The sequence below is a fragment of the Erythrolamprus reginae genome, chromosome 1 (genome assembly GCF_031021105.1).
Source record: "Erythrolamprus reginae isolate rEryReg1 chromosome 1, rEryReg1.hap1, whole genome shotgun sequence".
Lineage (NCBI taxonomy): Eukaryota > Metazoa > Chordata > Lepidosauria > Squamata > Dipsadidae > Erythrolamprus > Erythrolamprus reginae.
Window position 1 is genome coordinate 20,605,775 of NC_091950.1, and position 24,354 is coordinate 20,630,128.

The 24,354-nt window shown below is 43.5% G+C and overlaps 1 protein-coding gene across 1 annotated transcript in view; it reads left to right on the plus strand.

Annotated features, from left to right (window-relative positions):
• Positions 1 to 24,354, plus strand: part of LOC139164453 (A disintegrin and metalloproteinase with thrombospondin motifs 10-like) — a 234,460-nt gene that overhangs the window by 174,177 nt on the left and 35,929 nt on the right. The window contains 6 exon segments of the mRNA XM_070746611.1: positions 1,522 to 1,580; positions 1,583 to 1,662; positions 3,957 to 4,064; positions 5,538 to 5,683; positions 8,713 to 8,776; positions 12,442 to 12,544. Of these exon segments, the coding sequence (XP_070602712.1) occupies positions 1,522 to 1,580; positions 1,583 to 1,662; positions 3,957 to 4,064; positions 5,538 to 5,683; positions 8,713 to 8,776; positions 12,442 to 12,544 (560 nt within the window).

Here is a 24,354-nt window from a genome sequence, read left to right on the forward strand (position 1 = left end):
AAGGGAATACAATCTGAAGTTAGTTGGGGGAAAGATCAAAAGCAACATGACAAAAATATTTTACTGAAAGAGTAGTAGATGCTTGGAACAAACTTCCAGCAGATGTGGTTGGTAAATGTACAGTAACTGAATTTAAACATGCCTGGGATAAACATACAGTGGTACCTCATGATATGAACTTAATTGGTTCCAGGAGGAGGTTCGTAAGGTGAAAAGTTCGTAAGACGAAACAATGTTTCCCATAGGAATCAATGTAAAAGCAAATAATGCCTGCAAATCCTTCAGGAAAAATCCCAAACTTTAGAAGGGAGGCGAACAGAGGCAGGGAGGAGCAGCTAAAGGGGGCGGGTGAAGAAGCAAGGCTAGGCTAAAGGGTGAGTGGGAAGGAGGAAAGGCAATGGGGGCGCCCCTCCCTTTTCTTTCTTCAAAAGACACCCTTTCAGTGCTTGCAAACACACCGTTCTCCTAGTTAATTAAATGGAGTCTTTCCCCCCCTCCAAGCCACCCCTCCCTTTTCTTTCTTCAAAAGACACCCTTCAGTGCTTGCAAACACACCGTTCTCCTAGTTAATTAAATGGAGTCTTTTCCCCCCTCAAGCCACCCCTCCCTTTTCTTTCTTCAAAAGACACCCTTTCAGTGCTTGCAAACACACCGTTCTCCTAGTTAATTAAATGGAGTCTTTCCCCCCTCCAAGCCACCCCTCCCTTTTCTTTCTTCAAAAGACACCCTTTCAGTGCTTGCAAACACACCGTTCTCCTAGTTAATTAAATGGAGTCTTTTCCCCCCCCTCCAAGCCACCCCTCCCTTTTCTTTCTTCAAAGACACCCTTTCAGTGCTTGCAAACACACCGTTCTCCTAGTTAATTAAATGGAGTCTTTCCCCCCCTCCAAGCCACCCCTCCCTTTTCTTTCTTCAAAAGACACCCTTTCAGTGCTTGCAAACACACGTTCTCCTAGTTAATTAAATGGAGTCTTTCCCCCCCTCCAAGCCACCCCTCCCTTTTCTTTCTTAAAAAAGGGGGGGGAAGAAACCCCTTCATCTTAGCAGCGGCGGCTTGGGTTCGTAAGGTGAAAATAGTTCGGAAGAAGAGGCAAAAAAATCTTAAACACCGGGTTCGTATCTTGAAAAGTTCGTTAGAAGAGGCATTCGTAAGATGAGGTACCACTGTATATCCATCCTAAGATAAAATAAAGGAAATAGTATAAGGGCAGACTAGATGGATCATGAGGTCTTTTTCTGCCGTCTGTCTTCTATGTTTCTATGTTTCTAAAATATTATTTTACTGAAAGAGCAGTAGATGCTTGGAAGAAACTTCCAGCAGACGTGGTTGGTAAATCCACAGTAACTGAATTTAAACACGCCTGGGATAAACATATATCCATCCTAAGATAAAATACAAGAAATAGGATAAGGGCAGACTAGATGGGCCATGAGGTCTTTTTCTGCCGTCAGTCTTCTATGTTTCTATGTTTCTTTTTTCCCAAATCCTTGTCATTCATAACCTGTGCTCCTTCCCTCTAGCTCTGGAATGGGACTCTGTCTGAATAACGCTCCACCCAAGCAAGACTTCATCTACCCTACAGTGCTCCGGGACAAGCCTATGATGCAGACGAGCAATGCCGGCTTCAGTACGGAACAAAATCTCGCCAGTGTAAATATGGGGTAGAGAAGCCTTCCTGCTTTTCCTCTTGATTCCCAAGGGGCTGGAAGGAAGGAAATTTAGTTAGGCAAGAACATTGGAGGTAGTCCTCATCCAGTCCCTAAGTTATGATGAATCCTTATAAAACTACTTATGATTCCAAGTTCTGACATACAGTTCCCTCCCTCTGGGGCCAGAAGGGAAGAGCCTTCTTTGTGGGGGCCCCAGCTGTCTGGAATCACCTCCCCATAGATATTCATACTGCCCCCACCCTCCTTGCCTTTCGCAAGAGTCTTAAGACTCATTTATGCCGCCAGGCTTAGGGCAATTAAATCTCAGCCTCCTGGCCGACAAATGTGGTATGTCTGTTGTTTGAATGGGTATGACTGATTTTTAAATATAATTGGGATTTTAGATTGTTTGTTTAGTTTTAATTAATTGGATTAGCTATTGTATTTTTGTTGTTTTTATATGTTGTAAGCCGCCTCGAGTCCTTGGAGAGGGGTGGTATATAAATCCAGATGGATGGATGGATGGATGGATGGATGGATGGATGGATGATGGATGGATGGATGAACAAATGAATAAATGTGGCCACATTTTAGATTCTTGGAAACTGGCTCACATTTGAGGCTGTGTCAGGTTCCAAGTAATGGAAAAAGCATAGCAAACAGAACTCCAAGGCAAGTAGGCTTCTCAGAGAACAAGTTTATTGGGCATATCATATTGGCACAGACTGGTGAAAACCGACACTAAAGGTCCCCACAGTTTTCACCTAATTTAAAAGTAAAGTTCCCCCACCCCTTTCCCAAATAGCCACATGGCCCAATCAAGGTGCTGTCCAGTTGCTTGAAAATTTCATTTGTTTGTAAACTTGTGTGTGACTCTCTTAGCCACTGCCTTTCTTAGCAATGAAAATTCTGACCCCACTTATGATCACAAGTTGAGGATTACCTGTACTGTACAGCATTTCTTCTTTTGGGACCTGATTTATATTTTTAAAAACATATTCATGTGCGCAGAGTAAGCATGTTAAATAAAGTGGCCACATAATGGAAAATGAGTTCCTTATATTGTATAAAACAAACCTATTTTGATTATTTTTTGCGATAATCTGTGTGCTCTAAATTTGCATTTGTCTTTAGGGCTAACGCCATGTTTATTTGTGGTGGTTTGGAAAACCATTTTTCTGCTTATTTCAGATAACTGAAAGATAGTTATCATTGATACACTGATAACTTATCAGTACAGTACTCCCATTCTTAATTCAGATCTACAAATAGCTAGGAAGCAGTTAGCTTGAGTTTAGGTCGATGTTGTTTCTGAAGGAAGATACTTGCGTACTGAAAACTCTGCTTTTCCAAATTTTGTAAATTCAAGAATTACATTTGTGAATACAAGGTGGTGCAGTGTTAGAGTGCAGTACTAGAGGCCACGTTAGCTAACTTCTAACTGTAGTTCAACAGTTCAAATCTCATCAGGCTCAAAATTGACTCAGCCTTCCATCCTTCTGAGATGGGTAAAATGAGGACCCAGATTGTTGGCGGCAATATGCTGATTCTGTAAACCACCCAGAGAGGGCTGTGAAAGCACTATGAAGTGGTATACAGTGTTCCTCGATTTTCGCGGGTTCGAACTTCACGAAAAGTCTATACCACGGTTTTTCAAAAATATTAATTAAAAAATACTTTGCGGGTTTTTTCCCTATATCACGGTTTTTCCCACCTGATGACGTCATATGTCATTGCCCAACTTTCATCTGCCTTTAATAAATTTTTTTTTAATAAACTTTAATAAATAAACATGATGAGTAATAATCTGAATGGTTGCTAAGGGAATGGAAAATTGCAATTTAGGGGTTTAAAGTGTTAAGGGAAAGCTTGTGATACTGTTCATAGCCAAAAATAGTGTATTTACTTCCGCATCTCTACTTCGCGGAAATTCGACTTTTGTGGGCGGTCTCGGAACGCATGCCATCGCTATTCTAATGTATGTTTATAAGGAGAAAATTCAGATTATCAAAGCCAATGGATTAGAAAAAAATTAATGCAAAAAAATGCCTATAAAACTATCCTTGGACAAACTGCAAAAGAAAAAAGAAAAAAATAATGCGAGTTTCCAGGAAAAAAAATTAAAAACATGCATAAATCAAGTCTGAAACAATCGATTCAAAATTACTTGTGGCTGGAAAAATGAAAAAGTCAGCTAAACCAAAACTGAATTCACTCCGCTCTGTATCCCACCCCATTACTCTTCCTGGCACTCTCTCTTTTCCTCTCCCTACAATCCACCAACTGTTGTTTTCTTTGTGATCCAGGAAGTTTGCAATGAGCTGTGGTGTCTTAGCAAGAGCAACCGGTGCATCACCAACAGTATTCCAGCTGCAGAAGGGACCATATGCCAGACTAACACCATTGAAAAGGGGGTAAGGAAAAACCACGATATCAGGGAGGGATGAGCATCTCAGACTTAGACACTGGAAGATGCATTGACTACAACTCCCAGAATTCCACAGCCAACATGAAGTTCAGTGATGGCTACCCTTTTTCTCATAGTGTGCTGAAAGTACCCATAATGCAATGCATGCACGACACATGCCCTCCCAGGCCCTGTTTTGGGCCTAGCAGGCCTAACTGCAGCCTCCTGGGACCAGAAATGGGCCACAGGGGCCACATCCCACCCCCCATGCCCTGTTTTGGGCCTAGCAGGCCTTCCTGCAGCCTCCTGGGACCAAACATGGGCCATAGGGGCCACATCCCACCCCCCATGCCCTGTTTTGGGCCTAGCAGGCCTAACTGCAGCCTCCTGGGACCAAACATGGGCCATAGGGGCCACATCCCACCCCCCATGCCCTGTTTTGGGCCTAGCAGGCCTTCCTGCAGCCTCCTGGGACCAAACATGGGCCATAGGGGCCACATCCCACACCCATGCCCTGTTTTGGGCCTAGCAGGCCTTCCTGCAGCCTCCTGGGACCAAACATGGGCCACAAGGGCCACATCCCACACCCATGCCCTGTTTTGGGCCTAGCAGGCCTTCCTGCAGCCTCTTGGGACCAAACATGGACCACAGGGGTCACATCCCACACCCATGCCCTGTTTTGGGCCTAGCAGGCCTTCCTGCAGCCTCCTGGGACCAAAAATGGGCCACAGGGGCCACATCCCCCCCATGCCCTGTTTTGGGCCTAGCAGGCCTTCCTGCAGCCTCCTGGGACCAGAAATGGGCCACAGTGGCCACATCACACACCTCCATGCCCTATTTTGGGTGTAGCAGACCTAACTGCAGCCTCCTGGGACCAAAAATGGGCCACAGGGGTCACATCCCACCTCCATGCCCTGTTTCGGGCCTAGCAGGCCTTCCTGCAGCCTCCTAGGACCAAAAATGGGCCACAGGGGCCACATCCCACCCACCCAATGCCCTGTTTTGGGCCTAGCAGACCTAACTGCAGCCTCATGGGACCAAAAATGGGCCTTTAATAACCGAGTAGTTGATGCATGGAACTCACTACTTGACTCTGTCGTATCATCTCCTAACCTTTTCCCTTAGACTCTCCACTGCTGACCTCTCCCGATCCCTAAGAGGCCAGTAAGGGGTGTGCATAAGTGCACCAGTGTGCCTTCCATCCTCTGTCCTAATGTTTCTTTTATTTTTTACTAGTACCGTGCATATGAATATTATTACATCTAATGTTTCTTCTTATTTTTTTTCTTATTACTACTAGTATCATGTATGTTATATCTTTAGATACCTCAAATATGTACTTGACAAAACAAATAATGAATGAATGAATGAATAAATAAATAAATAAATAAATAAATAAATATTATGAACCACTTCCGGTTTTTGCAATATCACCTGTGTTTTTTTTCCTCTCTATCCGCCTTGCCTCCACCCTACTCAGTGGTGCTATAAACGGGAATGTGTACCTTTCGGCATGCGGCCGGAAGGGGTGGATGGAGCATGGGGCACCTGGTCACCCTGGGGAGAGTGCAGCCGGACCTGCGGGGGAGGCGTTTCCTCATCCATTCGCTATTGTGACAGTCCAAGGTAAGCGGTCCACTGCCAACATTCGGTGCAGCCTCTGGGCATCACTGTGGGCCCACAATGGTGCGTTCTTTCACTCCCCCCCCCTTTTTAAAAATAATTTTTTTTTTTTTAACCAATGCAAACACATACAAAACATTAATAAATCATTCAAAAAGCTGTTCATTTACATTTCTGTAGCATTAGCGTGTGAAATTCAGTGCAATGTTATCCAGCTATCTTATTGTTAATCTTTTCCTCTTAATATCTATCTTTAAATAATTATATTTACAATTATTTACAACAGCTAATTGCTAATTACTAATTGTTTATATATTTATTTATTTATTGCTTATACGTTACACTAGGGAACAATTTGTAACACAATTTCGGTTGAGTGTGATTTTTGAGCTTTTATATAGTTAATTAGGCATGCTGGTTTCAAAACTATAGTTAGTTTTCTTCTACCACGTCAACTTTTTTTTCTACACCTTATATATATAATATAGTTAAGTAGGCAACACGAGCATCAAGTTGCATTTTTTATATATTGGACCAGGAGTCACTGCTCACAGTCACTCATGCCCTCATCACCTCGAGGCTTGACTACTATAACACTCTCTACATGGGGCTACCTTTGAAAAGTGTTTGGAAACTTCAGATCGTGCAGAATGCAGCTGCGAGAGCTATCATGGGCTTCCCTAAATACGCCCATGTCACACCAACACTCCGCAGTCTGTATTGGTTGCCGATCAGTTTCCGGTCACAATTCAAAGTGTTGGTTACGACCTATAAAGCCCTTCATGGCACCAGACCAGATTATCTCAGGGACCGTCTTCTGCCGCACGAATCCCAGCGACCAGTTAGGTCCCACAGAGTGGGCCTTCTCCGGGTCCCATCAACTAAATAATGTCGTTTGACGGGACCCAGGGGAAGAGCCTTCTCTGTGGCGGCCCCAACCCTTTGGAACCAACTCCCTCCAGATATCAGAGTTGCCCCCACCCTCCTTGCCTTTCGTAAGCTCCTTAAAACGCACCTCTGTCGTCAGGCATGGGGGAATTGAGACTTTCCCTCCCCCTAGGCTTATAAAATTTATGCATGGTATGTTAGTATGTATGATTGGTTTTTAAATTGGGGTTTTAAATTAACTTAAACTTAAATATTGGATTTGTTTACATTGTATTATTATTGCTGTGAGCCGCCCTGAGTCTGCGGAGAGGGGCGGCATACAAATCTGATAAGTAAGTAAGTAAGTAAGTAAGTAAGTAAGTAAGTAAGGAAGGAAGGAAGGAAGGAAGGAAGGAAGGAAGGAAGGAAGGAAGGAAGGAAGGAAAGAAAGAAAGAAAGAAAGAAAGAAAGAAAGAAAGAAAGAAAGAAAGAAAGAAAGAAAGAAAGAAAGAAAGACATCTTGCTAACTTCCCGGAAAACCTTGGTGCAGTCAGTGATGAGTGATGAGCAGGGTAAGCGATTCTACCAAGATATGAAGGTCATGGAACCACGGTCTCAAGGTAGATGGGATGTACATATGATAACTGACTATTGTTGGAGTATCAAGCGAGAATGTCCACAGATTAAACACTCCAGAAAAGCTATAAGTGAAATTTTTAACCTTAATATTTATATTTACCATTCGATTAAAAAAACCCACAACTATTTCTATGAACACAATTTAACTTGCAGTAACTATTATAGCTTTTGTATGAATGAAATTATTCTTTGTAAACAGTATATTTTGTAAGTTTTTACTTTACTTTCCTTTATATGCACAATTTGTATGACTTTTGAGGGTATCCTGTAGCTTAAAAAGTTGATGTGATAGACAAAAACTGTGCTTATTTCTGGATCCAGAGCCCAAACGTTAGTTCAAAACAAGTCACAGATTTAAGACAACGAAATTGCTGTTCCCCAGTTTTATTCTTCTTATTTTCAAGCCATATATTCAATTTTCCCCACACGGTATAAAATTCTTTTCTATACAGTAGTCCCTCGCTATACCGCGCTTCACCTACTGCGGCTTCACTTCATCACGTGTTTTCAAGAAATATTAATGAGAAAAATCATTCGCGGATCTTCTCTGGTTTGCGGGTTTCTGAGGAAGTCGATCGGCAGATTTAAACAGCCCGCCGAACTCGATCGGCAGGTTTAAAAAAAAAAAAATAATAATCTAAAATTGTAAATACTGTATTTAAATACTGTATCTAAAATAAATACTGTGTGGGAAGGGTTTATAAACACTTAAAACAATGAAAACTTACCAAACAATTACAATATAAATACTTAAATAAGTACTACCGTGTTTCCCCGAAAGTAAGACAGTGTCTTACTTTCTTTTTATCCCCAAAAGCCCCACTATGTCTTACTTTCGGGGTATGTCTTATATTGGGAAAAAAATTGTCAAATTTTTTGTTTTAACCATAAAATTAACATTTATTAACAATCTGAACAGTATTGTATTCACCACAAAACAGCAGATGATACCCCAGTATGCCAGTGTGTATGTTTTACTGATGTATGATTAATACTGTGTGCATTACCGTATTTTAAGCAGGAGGCGGCAGTGACAAGTGCAGGGGACGGCGCGGTGACGTATGGAGAGGGGGACAGCGCGGTGACGTATGGAGAGGGGGGCGGCGCGTAAGTGGGCAGGAGGCGGCGCTCATTAAGATCAGAGGGAGGTGGCAGACGCGGCGACGTATGGAGAGGGGGACGGTGCGGACATGGGCAGGAGGCGGCGCGCAGCTAGATGAGAGGGAGGCGGCAATACCCCCGTGTTTCCCCGAAAGTAAGACATATGTCTTACTTTCGGGGTACGGCTTATATTAGCCGACCCCCCTGAAACCCCCGATACGTCTTACAATCGGGGGTGTCTTACTATCGGGGAAACAGGGTATCAGTCGATAAATTCCCCATCGCAGATTTCACCTATCGCGGCCGGGTCTGGAACGTAACACCAGCGATAGGTGAGGGACTACTGTAATCCTTCTGCAATTTCATGGTAAGCCTACTCATTTCTGTACAATCTAACATTTCCTTTCTTTATTTTTTTTCAAAAGACCAACCATTGGAGGAAGGTACTGCCTAGGGGAACGAAAGCGCTACCGGTCGTGTAACATTGATGTGAGTAACACTAACCACAAACACAATTGTGCAGCATCCTTAGAAATTTAGAGCCGGAAAAACTGTTTAGGCCATCAAGTCTGACACACTTTTTCAGTGCAGGAATTCCTATTAAGTCATTCCCCAGACAATGATGTGTAGCGTCTGTCAGACACATCTGGAGGAGGAGGAGGAGGACTCACCTCTTTCCTGGGAAATTAAACTTCTCTTTTGAGCTTCTCTTTTTTCTCTCTCTCTAATACTCAAGTGAATCAGCCTTCCTGTATTTTAAAATCGTTATTCCATGCTCTGCACACTATTCCATGTGGTACAGAATGTCCAGAAATACTTCACTTTGATTATGTACATGAAGGTATCCTCGAATACAGCTCATCTGTTTGGAACCCATATCGCATCTCAGACATTAACACCCTTGAAAATGTCCAAAGATACTTCACCAGAAGAGCCCTTCACTCCTCCACTCGAAATAGAATACCCTACGAGACTAGATTTTCAATCCTGGGCCTAGAAAGCTTAGAACTAAGACGCCTTAAACAAGATCTAAGTATCGCCCACAAGATCAAATGCTGCAACGTCCTGCGTGTCGGCAACTACTTCAGCTTCAACCACAACAACACAAGAGCACACAACAGATTTAAACTTAATATTAACCGCTCCAAACTTGACTGTAAAAAATATGACTTCAGTAACCGAGTTGTCGAAGAGTAGAATTCATTACCGGACTCCATAGTGTCATCCCCAAACCTCCAACACTTTACCCTTAGATTATGCACGATTGACCTATCCAGATTCTTAAGAGGTCAGTAAGGGGCGAGTACAAGTGCACTAGAGTGCCTTCCGTCCCCTGTCCTATTGCTCTCCTATATCTCCTATTCCTTTCTTCTATTCTTATATCTCTTCTTCTATTCTTTCATTGATACCGTGTTTCCCCGATAGTAAGACCCCCCCGATTGTAAGACATATGGGGGGTTTCAGGGGGGTCGGCTTATATAAGCCATACCCCGAAAGTAAGACATATGTCTTACTTTCGGGGAAACACGGTACTAAAAGCGAGGGAGCAGTTCGCAGCGCCCTGGCGGCGGTTCCCTCCTACTTCCTACTTTCCTAGCAAAACATATTTCCATCCGTTTCTATGCTTCCTTTTTGCTCTTCTCTGAAACAGTTCTGGGTTTTTTTCCCTCTGAATCCTTCTTAAAGTGGGTGCTCAGAACCAGACACGATATCTAAATTGACATTGGAACCCCTAATACTTCCCATACTTGCAAACTACGCTTCTTTGATGCTGCCTGAAATTGCATTTAGCGTTAAGGAATTTTGGGTTGACCAGCTGGTGGGAATTCTTAGAATATTCTTCAAACCTCAAGAGTCATTTTGGTTGAAGGATAATTCAGCATATTAATCCCTGCTCCGAGTGTTGTTTAATAATGTGGAGTAGAGACTTTACCCTGTTTGCACCTTCCACTGTGCCTGCTACAACCAAACAGCTTGTTTCCTCCCTCCCCTCCAGCAATATTTTGAAATCAAAAATCAGTTTCACATAGTCTTGGGGGAAATTATTATCAAGATTATCCTTTTATAGAGCTGTGAGAGGCACCAGTTTCCCCGAATGTGTTGTATATTCCCCGAATACGTCCATCAAAGATTGCTATGTTCACAAACGTTTAATTGGGGCAGTTATAAACATTGTGTCTTGCATTCATTCGAAATACTAAGCACAGTGTTAACTTCAGTTGATGGCATGGGATTTTAGTTTTGTGTTTTTGTTTTGGGGTTATGCATTGTGTGAATCTAGAGCAGCGGTCTCCAACCTTGGCAACTTTGAGACTTGTGAACTTTAAATTGGTGGTGGGGAGGACGTTTGCCCAGGTTCGCCTGTTGCACCAGTTGCGGCCCTATTTGGACCGGAACTCACTGCTCACAGTCACTCATGCCCTCATCACCTTGAGATTCGACTACTGTAATGCTCTCTACATGGGGCTACCTTTGAAAAGTGTTCGGAAACTTCAGATCGTACAGAATGCAGCTGCGAGAGCAATCATGGGCTTCCCAAGGTATGCCCAAGTTACACCAACACTCCGCAATCTACATTGGTTGCCGATCAATTTCCGGTCACAATTCAAAGTGTTGCTTATGACCTGTAAAGCCCTTCATGGCATCGGACCAGAATATCTCCAGGACCGCCTGCTGCTGCACGAATCCCAGCAGCCGGTTAGGTCCCACAGAGTTGGCCTTCTCCTGTTCCCGTCGACTAAACAATGTCGGTTGGCGGGGCCCAGGGGAAGAGCCTTCTCTTTGGTGGCCCCAACTCTCTGGAACTAGCTCCCCCTGGAGATTAGAACTGCCCTCACCCTCCTTGCCTTCCGTAAACTCCTTAAAACTCACCTCTGCCATCAGGCATGGGGGAATTGAGGCATTCCCCTCCCCTCCCCCGGGCCTATACAATTTATGTATGGTATGTCTGTGTGTATATCTGGTTAAATAATGGGTTTTTTAAAATGTTTTTTAAATTTATTAGATTTGTTGTGAATTGTTCTATTGTATGTTGTGAGCCGCCCCGAGTTTAAGTTTCAAGTTTCAGGTTTTATTTGATTTATATGCCGCCCCTCTCCGAAAACTCGGGGCGGCTAACAGCAATCATAGACAGTATACAATAATAATCCAATACTAAAAGCAAATTAAAACCCCTTAATATACAAAACCAAACACACATACAAACATACCATGCATACCATTGTAACGGCCTAGGGGGAGAAGAAATCTTAATTCCCCCATGAGTCTACGGAGAGGGGTGGCATATAAATCTAATAAAATAAATAAAATAAATAAATCCCAGAATTCTGGGAACTGAAGTCCACACCTTATAAAGCTGCCAAGGTTGAAGACCTCTGATCTAGAGCACTTGACTAATTAATGATTCAGTCTATTATGTGAACCCACAAAATTGTCTGCATACTCAGCCACAGAATTTCTTGTACGGGTATTCTTTCAACTTACAATCACAATTGGGACAAGGAGTTCTGTTGCTAAGCAAAGTGGTGGTTAAAGTAGAGTTGTGGCTCATATGTCAAACTTTTTGCTTAACGGTTGCTAAGTCAATCAGTAAATTTATGAAGTGAGTCATGCAGTCATTAAGTGAATGTGGCTCCCCCCCATTGGCTTTGCTTGTTGGACGCCGTCTGGGAAGGTCACAAATGTTATTCATATACTCCTGGGATGTTACTACCATTATATATGCTGTTTGCCAAGCATCCAAATTTTGATCGGGTGACCATGGGGTGGCTACAACAGTTGTAAGTGCAAGGACTGGTCGTAAGTCACTTTTTTCAGTTCCGTTGAACTTTTGAATGGTTGCTAAGCAAATGGCTGCAAATCGAGGACTTCTTGTAGGTAGCAATTTTTTCCACCTATTAATTAACAGTCACAAATAGATTTTCTTTCTATTTGAATGTATTTCAGCGCAAAAAAAAAAAAGCTTTTCCTGTAGATCCTACATTTTAAGGTTAAGCTTCATCCTAACAACCAAATATTTTTAATTCACCATTATGATGTTTTTGATCAGGAGCCAGAAATAGTTTACCATCCATGCATTGGTGGACGTAACCAAACCCAGCTACTGATAATAATTCTGGGATTTTCCTTTCTTCCTTATTCTTGCCCTGCTTTAGGATTGTCTTCCTGGGTCAAAAGACTTCCGAGAAGTTCAGTGTGCAGAATTTGATCACATCCCCTTTAGAGGAAAATATTATACCTGGAAGACATACCGAGGGGGTAAGTTTAGCATTTTCCGATAGACTGCTTCAACATCCATATCAGTGGTGAGTTGCTCCCGGTTTGGCCTGGTTCGGCAAACTGGTAGCGGCAGCAGGAGGCTCCACCCACCCTCCCAAGATGCTCCGCCCACCTGCCCAGGATGCAGTAGCAACGGGATTTACAACCCACTACTGATCGACATGACCTTAATATAAGTGGAAGTTAACAAAAGTTTGCAGAGTGGGATGTTTTTGCACAACTGACCAAGTTTGTTTTGTTTCCAGAACATCTGATTCCAGTGCTATCTCTGGTTTTCCATTTTTCTCTCCAACAGTGAGAATTCCGTGCAGGAATTCCTAAAGACCCAAAAGTGGTTTTCCTAGGAAAGTTTTGAGTTGGGTTCAGCTTTTATGCATGACGTGTAAAGTTTAACACAATTGACGCTGCTTTTAGCATATTTGCAAGGGGCATGGTGGCTCCGCAGTTCAAAGTTCAAATTTATTATTACAGTCATAGACCAAAACAAATAAAAAACACTCAGTAAATACGCAATCAAAAGTTGTAGGGTAAAATGATTAAAAAACAGATAAAATACATAATAAAATCAAGTCTATCGATTATGCATTGTCAATACTACTAAAATTACAATCCATAAGCTATGAAGTCTATATTCAGTTTGATACTATTAGGAAAAGGAATAAAAACAAGGTTGCCACATTTGTCGTATAAATTAGCTAAGGTGTATTAGGCACTTAAAAGCTGGCCACAAATGGTATACATACATACATGCACACATACATACATACACATATACACATACATACATACACACATACACACATACACACATATATCCCTCAACACTGTCAGACTTTCTACTAAATCTGCACTTCTATTCTACTAGTTTTTCTCATCATTCCTTTCACCCATTTCCTCCCATGTTGACTGTATGACTGTAACTTGTTGCTTATATCCTAAGATTTCTATTAATATTGCTTCTTCATTGCTTATTTGACCCCTATGACAATCATTAAGTGTTGTACCACATGATTCTTGACAAATGTATATTTTATTTTATGTACGCTGAGAGTATATGCACCAAGACAAATTCCTTGTGTGTCCAATCACACTTGGCCAATAAAAATTCTATTCTATTCTATATACACACATATACAATATATATATATTTCTGTTGGATCACCCTGGTATATTAAAGGAGAGTCATAGTTCCTATTTGCCTCTAGGCCCAACCCAGGGCCATTTCAAGGCAGTTAATTTATTCATAGCCGACAAACTATATTCTGTATGTATCACATGTTTTTGCTGAATTTTAAAAATTAAGGGAGACTAAGATAGCACTATTTCGGCCTTGTTCTGGCCTCATCAGCTAGCCATACCGTTCTCAGCTAGCCATACAATTCTCTGCCTTACAAGGCAGAAGCTACGGGATCAAATCCCAGTAAGGGTATGGCTAGTTGCATATTTCGTTAGCTATAAATCCGACAGCCCGAGTTCGAGATCCAAACACTGCGTGATGGAGTGAGCTCAGGGATGCAATTCTGCAGGTTCTGGAGAACCGATAGTGAAAATTTTGAGTACTTTGGAGAACCAGCCAATACCACCTTTGGCTGGCCCCAGTGTTGGGTGGGAAAGGAGATTTTGCAATATCCTTCCCCCAGGAGTGGGAGAGGAATGTGGATTTTGCAGTATCCTTCCCCTGCTACGCCGACCAAACCATGCTCACCGAACCGGTAGGAAAACATTTTGAATTTCACCCTTGGGTGAGCTCCCATTGCTTGCCCTAATTCAAGTGTTTTTCAACCTTGGCAACTTGAAGATGGCCAGACTTCAACTCCCAGTACAGTGATCCCCCGGGTATTGCGACCCCGATAATTGCGAAATGGCTATATGGCGATTTTTAAACCCGGAAGTAAAAACACCATCTGCGCATGCGCGCCCTGTTTTCTATGGGCACGCATGCGTAGATGGCGCCGGGCAGATCAGCTGCTGGGCAGCTTCCCTGGGTCTTCCCCCTCTTGCTGGCGGGAGGGCGAGCGGCGGGCATCAGCAAGGAGTTTCCCCACCGCCCACGCAAACTCCTCGCTGCCGCTCGCCCGCCCTACTCCCGCCCACGCCGTTCGCTCACGCCGCTTCCCAGCTGGGAAGCGGCGCTGCGGGTGTTACCGGCCGCTTGTCCGCCGCCTGCCTGCCCGCGCGCCCGCCCTTCGCCCGCCCACGCCGTTCGCTCGCGCCGCTTCCCAGCTGGGAAGCGGCGCTGGGGGTGTTACCGGCCGCTTGTCCGTAAGACCCCCAGCGCCGCTTCCCAGCTGGGAAGCGGCGCGAGCGAACGGCGGGCGGCGGGGAAACCCCAATCTTTGGCTCCTCGCTGCGGCGATAGTAAAAACACCATCTGCACATGCGCAGATGGTGTTTTTACTTCCGCAGCGCTACTTCGCGAAAAACCGGTCATTGCGAGGGGTCCTGGAACGGAACCCTCGCAATGATCGGGGGATCACTGTATTCTCAAGTCCACATGACTGGCTGGGGAATTCTGGGAGTTGAAGTCCACCCATCTTAAAATTGCTGAGGTTGAGAAACACTGCCTTAGCTCCTGCCCATCTAGTAATCCAAAAGCATTTATTTATTTATCTATCTATCTATCTATCTATCTATCTATCTATCTATCTATCTATCTATCTAATTAATTAATTAATTAATTAATTAATTTGTATGCCGCCCCTCTCCGCAGACTCGTGGCGGCTAACAACAGTAATAAATCAATATAAACAAATCTGATATTTAAGTTAATTTTAAAAAGAAACCCCAATTTAAGAGACCAATCATACATACAGACATATCATGCATAATTTTTTTTTTATTAGCCTAGGGGAAGGGAATATCTCAATTCCCCCATGCCTGACGACAGAGGTGGGTTTTAAGAAGCTTACGAAAGGCAAGGAGGGTGGGGGCAACTCTGATATCTGGGGGGAGTTGGTTCCAGAGGGCCGGGGCCGCCACAGCGAAGGCTCTTCCCCTGGGTCCTGCCAAACGACATTGTTTCGTCGACGGGACCCGGAGAAGGCCGACTCTGTGGGACATAACTGGTCGCTGGGATTCGTGCGGCAGAAGGCGGTCCCGGAGGTATTCTGGTCCGATGCCATGAAGGGCTTTATAGGTCATAACCAACACTTTGAATTGTGACCGGAAACCGATCGGCAACCAATGCAGACTGCGGAGTGTTGGTGTGACATGGGCATATTTAGGAAATCCCATGATAGCTCTCGCAGCTGCATTCTGCATTTAAATGAATAGCTACCACTTCAATAACAAGGTTTTGTGCACCTCAGCGTATTGTCATGCTGGTCACATGACCACATAAGTGTCTATAGACAATATTAATTTTGCCTAAGAAATGAAGATGAGCATCACCCCCAAGAGTCGGACTCAGCTGGACCGGAGAAACTGTTTCCTTTATTAACATATTTAACATACTGTCTGGCTTCTGTTGTGGTCTGTAAAAGATGCTTTATCCTATCTGACTCCTGCCAACTGTAGAATATTGTATTTTTACAGGTCGGTTTAACTGACAAATGAGTTCCCTCATTTGGACCAATTGAGATGTGCTTGTGGCCCTCCAGGGTACAATTGCATTGAAGTAATAAAAACACAAAGTTATTGGTAGTGTTAAATCAATTTTCACTCACCCGTTTATTGCTTTGGGATTCTACTTTGTCCTGCGGTCTCCTCCTAACTTTCGAAGGACATAATGTTCTTTTAAAATGCTTACAAGATTGTTGAAAATCTGCTTTTTCTCTATCGCCCTCTTTATAAGTAAATAATTGGCTTGTATTTATTGTATTTTGAGTTAATTTTCTTATAAAAAGGCTTTGTTTAATACAGTTGTGAGGTCCAACCTGGAAAGTAGCTTGGGAGAAAACTGAAATTTTAATAACATATTTCACCTTTACCACATTGAACCTTAATATCTTGTGTTAAGCAATGAAGTAGCAAGGAGCTACTATTGCTTATGGCATCAGTTGGCCTTAATCCAGCTGTGCAAATAACAGAGAAAATGAGACCTAGACTTCAGGGGTCTTCAAACTTGGCAACTTTGTTACTTGTGGACTTCAACTCCCATAATTCAACTCCACAATCCCACAAGCATAGCTGGCTGGAGAATTCTGAGAGTTGAAGTCCGCAAGTCTTAAAGTTGCCAAGTTTATTTAATTTTTCGACTTCTATGCCGCCCAATCCTGGAGGACTCAGGGCAGTTTTCGTGTGTGCATCCCCTCGTGGGATTTGGCTTCCTGTACATGTGCAAAAGCAAAATCTCACTGAGACATGCACGCACACCAGAGATCCAAAGCTGCGCACGCAGCTCCGGTTTTACTACCGGTTTGTTAGAAACATAGAAATCTGACAGCAGAAAAAGATCTCATGGTCCATCTAGTCTGCCCTTATACTATTTTCTGTATTTTATCTTAGGATGGATATATGTTTATCCCAGGCATGTTTAAATTCAGTCACTGTGGATTTATCTACCACGTCTGCTGGAAGTTTGTTCCAAGCATCTACTACCTTTCAGTAAAATAATATTTTCTCACGTTGCTTTTGATCTTTCCCCCAACTATCTTCAAATTGTGTCCCCTTGTTCTTGTGTTCACTTTCCTATTAAAAACACTTCCCTGCTGGACCTTATTTAACCCTTTAACATATTTAAATGTTTCGATCATGTCCCCCCTTTTCCTTCTGTCCTCCAGACTCTACAGATTGAGTTCATTAAGTCTTTCCTGATACGTTTTATGCTTAAGACCTTCCACCATTCTTGTAGCCCATCTTTGGACCCGTTCAATTTTGTCAATATCTTTTTGTAGGTGAGGTCTCCAGAACTGAACACAGTATTCCAAATGTGGTATCACCAGCACTCTATATAGCAGGATCATAATATCTTTCTTCCTGCTTGTTATACCTCTAGCTATGCAGCCAAGCATCCTACTTGCTTTCCCTACCGCCTGACTGCACTGTTCACCCATTTTGAGACTGTCAGAAATCACTACCCCTAAATCCTTTTCTTCTGAAGTTTTTGCTAACACAGAACTGCCAATACAATACTCAGATTGAGGATTCCTTTTCCCCAAGTGCATTATTTTACATTTGGAAACATTAAACTGCAGTTTCCATTGCTTTGACCATTTATCTAGTAAAGCTAAATCATTTACCATATTACAGACGCCTCCAGGAATATCAACCCTATTGCACACTTTAGAGTCATCGGCAAATAGGCAAACCTTCCCTACCAAACCTTCCCCTATGTCACTCACAAACATATTTAAAAGAATAGGACCCAGAACAGACCCTTGTGGCACACCGCTTGTAACCTGTCTCTGCTCAGAATACTCGCCATTAACAATAACTCTCTGATGTCTACGCTTCAGCCAGCTGCAAATCCATTGAACTATCCAGGGATTAAGTCCAATCTTCACTAAGATTGTCCTCATCCGTACCAGTAGGAACCCACTATTGACAAGAGAGGGGGGAAAGGAAAGTCAGGTGCTTTTCCAGGAATCTCCTATTGTTAGTCATTAGGACTGAAGCACATAGGCTTCAATCAGGTCCTCCATTTAGGCGGGAGAATGCCGCTCACTGATTTAGCTCCCTGTAAAAGGGCTGGCTGTCAGACAGAGCCTTTGCTGGACTGTAAATAGTTTAAAAAAAAAATATTTTTATTTATTTTATAATATAAAACACACACACAACATATAACAAGTGCTCAGTGATTAGTGCCCACCACCAGACAACCTTCGTATCCCTCCACCAAAATGGGGCCATATTTTGTATATACCATTTTAACTCAAGAGCAACGTATCTATTTACATATTATAAAGTGATTCCAATTTATTCCTTGCAGATTGGTCTCGAATTCTACTGGCCATATATCCTCTTACCTTGCAGATCAGTTTGTAAATACAGTGATCCCCCGGGTATTGCGATCCCGATCATTGCGAAATGGCTATATGGCGATTTTGCAACCCGGAAGTAAAAACACCATCTGCGCATGCGCGCCCTTTTTTCTATGGGCATGCATGCGTAGATGGCGCCGAGCAGATCAGCTGCTGGGCGGCTTCCCTAGGTCTTCCCCCTCTTGCTGGCGGGAGGGCGAGCGGCGGGCATCAGCGAGGAGTTTCCCCACCGCCCACGCAAACTCCTCGCTGCCGCTCGCCCGCCCTTCGCCCGCCCACGCCGTTCATTCTCGCCGCTTCCCAGCTGAGTCCTGAAGCGAATTGGCTTCAGGACTCAGCTGGGAAGCGGCGCGAGCGAGCGGCATGAGCGAACGGCTTGTCCACCGCCTGCCTGCCCGCGCGCCCGCCCGCCCTTCGCCCGCCCATGCCGTTCATTCTTGCCGCTTCCCAGCTGAGTCCTGAAGCGAATTGGCTTCAGGACTCAGCTGGGAAGCGGCGCGAGCGAGCGGCGTGGGCGGGCGAAGGGCGGGCGAGCGGCAGCGAGGAGTTTGCGTGGGCGGTGGGGAAACCCCAGCGCCGCTTCCCAGCTGAGTCCCCTTCCCAGGAACCCCAATCTTCGGCTCCTCGCTAGCGCTGCGGAAGTAAAAACACCATCTGCGCATGCGCAGATGGTGTTTTTACTTCCGCAGCGCTACTTCGCGAAAAACCGATCATTGCGGGGGGTCCTGGAACGGAACCCTCGCAATGATCGGGGGATCACTGTAGTTGCCAAATAAGCCCCTTCTGTCTGCCTCTTCCATTCATTCTACTTAACACCTATTTTTCAACTCTTGATTTACAACTGCAAAAGGAGGCACACAACAAGGGGATTCTCTCTCTCAGCTCAGGCTTTTTTTCAGAGATTTTGTTGAATTTCACACCCACCCACCCACCCCACCCACACACACACACACACACTCTCAATATAGACACAGCTAGGAGTCAACAGACAGAAACAAGGGAGAGAAAACCCAGGAAAAGCTGTGGAGAAGGACCCAGAAAGGGAAGATTGCCTCCCACCCCCCAAAAAAGGATGATTTTTTTTACTGTGATCATTGTGGCTAATTCCTTTGGGACAAGAGCTATGGGATGAAGAAGCAGCAAAAAAAACAAAAAACCCAACAGACCACGTAATGAAAACAGATATTGAAATGCTTCAGCAATGCTTTTCAGTTTTGGCAACTTTAAGATCCCAAAATTCCCCAGCTGTCATGTTGCGGTTAAAGCCACGGGTGGGCTTCAAAAATTTTAGCAAGGGGTTCTCTGGCTGGGCGTGGCCATGATGAGCCTAGTCAACCTGCACATGGCAGGGGGTGTGGTTTGTCCTCCCTCGAGGAGGGTAAATACGGTCTTCCCAGGCTCCAGAGGCCGTACAAGTACATGTTGGTGGTATACAAAGATATAATAATATTCATATACATGATACTAGTAAAAAAGAAACATTAGGGCAGGGGACGGAAGCAGCGATGGGCTACGAGCCGGAATGCTAAATTGTGTTCGCCGCTACAGCTTGTAAGTTCTTGCAGAACCAGTGCGATTTTGCTGTGCACCTGGGAGGTAGCAAAATTGCGCCCGTGTTTCGACGAGGTTTTACCTGCGGCTCCGTGTATGATTTTGCTACCTCCACAGGTGCAGCAGCAAAATCGCTCTGGTCCCGCGAGAACTTACGAGCCACAGCGGCAAGCACAACTTAGCGTTGCGGCTCATAGCCCACTGCTGGACGGAAGGCACGCTGATGCACTTATGCACACCCCTTACTGACCTCTTAGGAATCGGGTGAGGTCTACAGTGGATAATCTAAGGGTAAAGTTTTGGGGGTTAGGTGATGATACTACAGAGTCTGGTAGTTAGTTCCATGCATCAACTACTCGGTTACTAAAGTCGTATTTCCTGCAAGTTAGGTTAAGCTAAGTTTGTTTGTTTGTTTGTTTGTTTATTTTGTACAATACACAATACATATTGAAGAGGATAGACATGAAGTATTATATACAAAAAAAAATATAAGAGTAGAGGAGAAGGGGCGGAGAGGGGCGGCATACAAATCTAAGTAATAAAATAAATAATAATAAAATAAATATGAAAGGAAGAAAAGATATATGATATATGAGATAAGGAGAGACAATTGGACAGGGGACGAAAGGCAGGCTAGTGCACATGTACGCCCCTTACTGACCTCTTAGGAACCTGGAGAGGTCAATCATGGATAGTCTAAGGGAGAAATGTTGGAGGTTAGGGGTTGACACTACTGAGTCCGGTAATGAGTTCCACGCTTCAACAACTTGATTGCTAAAGTCATATTTTTTACAGTCAAGCTTGGAGCGATTAATATCTTGTGTTGTTGCGGTTGAAGCTAAAGTAGTCATTGACAGGCAGGACGTTGCAGCATATGATTTTGTGGGCAATACTTAGATCGTGTTTTAGGCATCGTAGTTCTAAGCTTTCTAGACCTAGGATTAATAGTCTGCTTTCATAGGGCATTCTGTTTTGAGTGGAGGAGTGAAGGGCTCATCTGGTGAAGTATCTTTGGACATTTTCTAGGGTGTTGATGTCCGAGATGTGGTATGGGTTCCAGACAGATGAACTGTATTCAAGGATTGGTCTGGCAAAAGTTTTGTAGGCTCTGGTGAGTAGCGTGAGATTGCCGGAGCAGAAGCTGCGTAGGATCAGGTTAACAACTCTAGAAGCCTTTTTGACGATATTGTTGCAGTGGGCTTTAGCACTTAGGTCATTTGATATTAGTATTCCAAGGTCTTTTACTGAGTGGGAGTTGGCTGTGAGATTTTGTTTATTCAGTTTATATATGAGGTTTGGATTCTTTTTGCCGATGTGGAGGGTAGAGCATTTGTTGGTTGATATTTGAAGTTGCCAGGTGTTAGACCAATCTGAGACAAAGTCGAGGTCTTTTTGGAGAGTAGATGTGTTTGTCTGTGATGTTGAATAGTTTTACATCGTCGGCGAAAAGAACACAGTTGCTTGTGATATGATCGCAGAGGTCATTGATGAAGAGAATGAAAAGAGTAGGACCTAGTACGCTGCCCTGGGGAACACCACTTTTGACAGGGACGGGGGTGGAAATGGCACTTCCAATTTTGACAACCTGTTGCCTATTTGTCATTGTTGCATATAAGTTAAAGTCCAGTTAATGTGAGGTAGATTGAGGTCTCCAAGAAAGATAAGAGGGTATGGGCAGGAGGCTATCCATATCAGCAGTGAGGTTAAGTTGTTCGCATGTGTGAGGTCGTAGTCTGGGGCTCTGTAACAAAGCAGGAAGTGAAGTGTGGCATTTAAGGATAGATCACAGACAATGGTTTCGGGAAAGTTGAGATCATGTGTAACTTGGATATTTTTTAGGTTCAATGTCTTTTTGCAGAACATAGCTACTTCACCTCCTCTGTGGTTTTCACAGTGGGACTGGAAGACAGGGTAGTTTCTTGCTGCAACGAGAGAGTTAGGGAGGAATGCGTTTAGCCATGTTTCGCAGGCAAACATAATGTCAAATGTATCACTCTCCTTGGTCCACTTCAGTTCAGCTGAGTCTGCCTGAGGTCAAGGGAAAAAAATTGTGCAGCATCCAACTGCCGAGAGCTTGCCCACCCAATTATACTCTGTAGGATTTTTATGTTGGAAAGTATTTCTAAGGTCATTAAATTCCCTGCTCTAGGCTGAAATTCTGCAGCTTCAGCATTCTTGGCAGACAAATTTACCGCCTGGGCTTAAAACTCCTGCCGAGAAAAAAAAAAAAGGCCATCGTTTCTCAATGTAGTTTGTTCCAGGGTCAAACAGTTAATAGGAAAGTTCTTTTTAAGTTTAACCCGATGGCTGCCCTGCCACTTCACCCCATTAGTTCCTCTGTGGAAATCACGGAAACCAGATTCACATTATTGCCCCCCTTATAGCTAGTAAGGTACAATAATTGGGGCAGGGGGGCGGGGGAGACCCAGGATTGTCCTTTCCTTATCTTTCTTATCCTTATATTTTCCTTATCTTTCCTTATCCTAATAATAATAATAATAATAATAATAATAATAATAATAATAATAATAATTTATTAGACTTGTATGCTGCCCCTCTCCGAAAATTAGGGGCGGCTCACAAAACAATAAAACGATACAGAACAAATCTAATAGTTTAAACTGTAACTAAAACCCATTATCTTAAAAACAATCAATACAACACAATCAGACCAATAAGAGCACATAGAGTCGGCCTCCTCCAGGTCCCGTCGACTAAAGAATGCAGGTTGGTGCAACCGCAGGGGAGGGCCTTCTTTGTGGCTGCCCCGGCTCTATGGAACTAACTACCTCCCCCCCAATGTCCGTACTGCTCCTACCCTACTGGCCTTCCATAAGGCCACGAAGACTTGGCTTTGCCGGCAGGCCTGGGGGCCATGAATTGTACATCTTTCATGGCCAAACTGTTTGAATGGTGTGTATGTATATGATTATGACTATTTTTATACAAATGGGTTATATTACAGGCTTAATTTTAGTATTATATTCGACTTCTTTTTATTGCTTGTATCTTTTTGTATTGTACTATATTATTGAGTCCTTTGGGATTGGGCGGCATAGAAGTCGAATAAATAATTTTTTTTTTAGGAGGGAAATGTTTTTAATAGGAAAGTGATAACAAGAACAAGGGGACACAATCTGAAGTTAGTTGGGGGAAAGATCAGAAGCAATGTGAGAAAATATTATTTTACTGAAAGAGTAGTAGATCCTTGGAACAAACTTCCAGCAGACGTGGTTGGTAAATCCACAGTAACTGAATTTAAATATGCCTGGGATAAACATATATCCATCCTAAGATAAAATACAGGAAATTGTATAAGGGCAGACTAGATGGACCATGAGGTCTTTTTCTGCCGTCCATCGTCTATGTTTCTATAAATAAATAAATAAAATCTGTCCTGCAGGCTAACCTTGCTAGGTGGTTTTTTTGAAATTATTCTTTGCAGGGCTTGGTTTTCTTGATTTACCAGCATTCTTGTCACTTTCCCTTAAACGTGCTTAGCTCCTTAAACAAGTCCCAGACCTTTGGCATATGACTCAAAGGTCAAGTATGGCCCTTGGCCAAAAAAGGAGAAACCCACCTCCCCCTCCACCAAAGCTGCATATTCTGGCTTATTTCCTTCAAACTGAAATTCCTTTCCACTCTTCCATCTGTTTTTGTTAAACAGTCAGACTCGGCCATTCCGCCAAACCACCTCTGAGACATCTGTTAATAAGCTCCAGGTTTCTCAGCTGCTAACTCTCGGAAGGAGCTGAGTAGGGTGGGACTCCAGGAAGCCAGGGCTGAAATGAATTTAAACTAGAAGGGGACAGAAGGATATGCAATCAATTTCCTTCCTTCAGATTGGTAGGCGTGACTTCAGTTTTTAACTCTCCCAGGCTAAAGAGGTTCCCTCTTTCACTGGTTGATACAATAGCCAGGGTTCACACAACACACTTAAACAGGTCAGATCAGGGTCCTGTTCACTCCTCCGCTCGAAACAGAATACTCTACGAAAGCAGACTATCAATCCTTGGTCTTGAAAGCTTAGAACTATGATGCCCAAAACACGATCTAAGTATTGCCCACAAGATCATATGCTGCAACGTTCTACCTGTCAATGACTACTTCAGCTTCAACTGCAACAACACAAGAGCACACAACAGATTCAAACTTAATATTAACCGCTCCAAACTTGACTGTAAAAAATATGACTTCAGCAACCGAGTTGTCGAAGCATGGAACTCATTACCTGACTCAGTAGTGTCAACCCCTAACCCCCAACATTTTTCCCTTAGACTATCCACGATTGACCTCTCCAGGTTCCTTAAAGGTCAG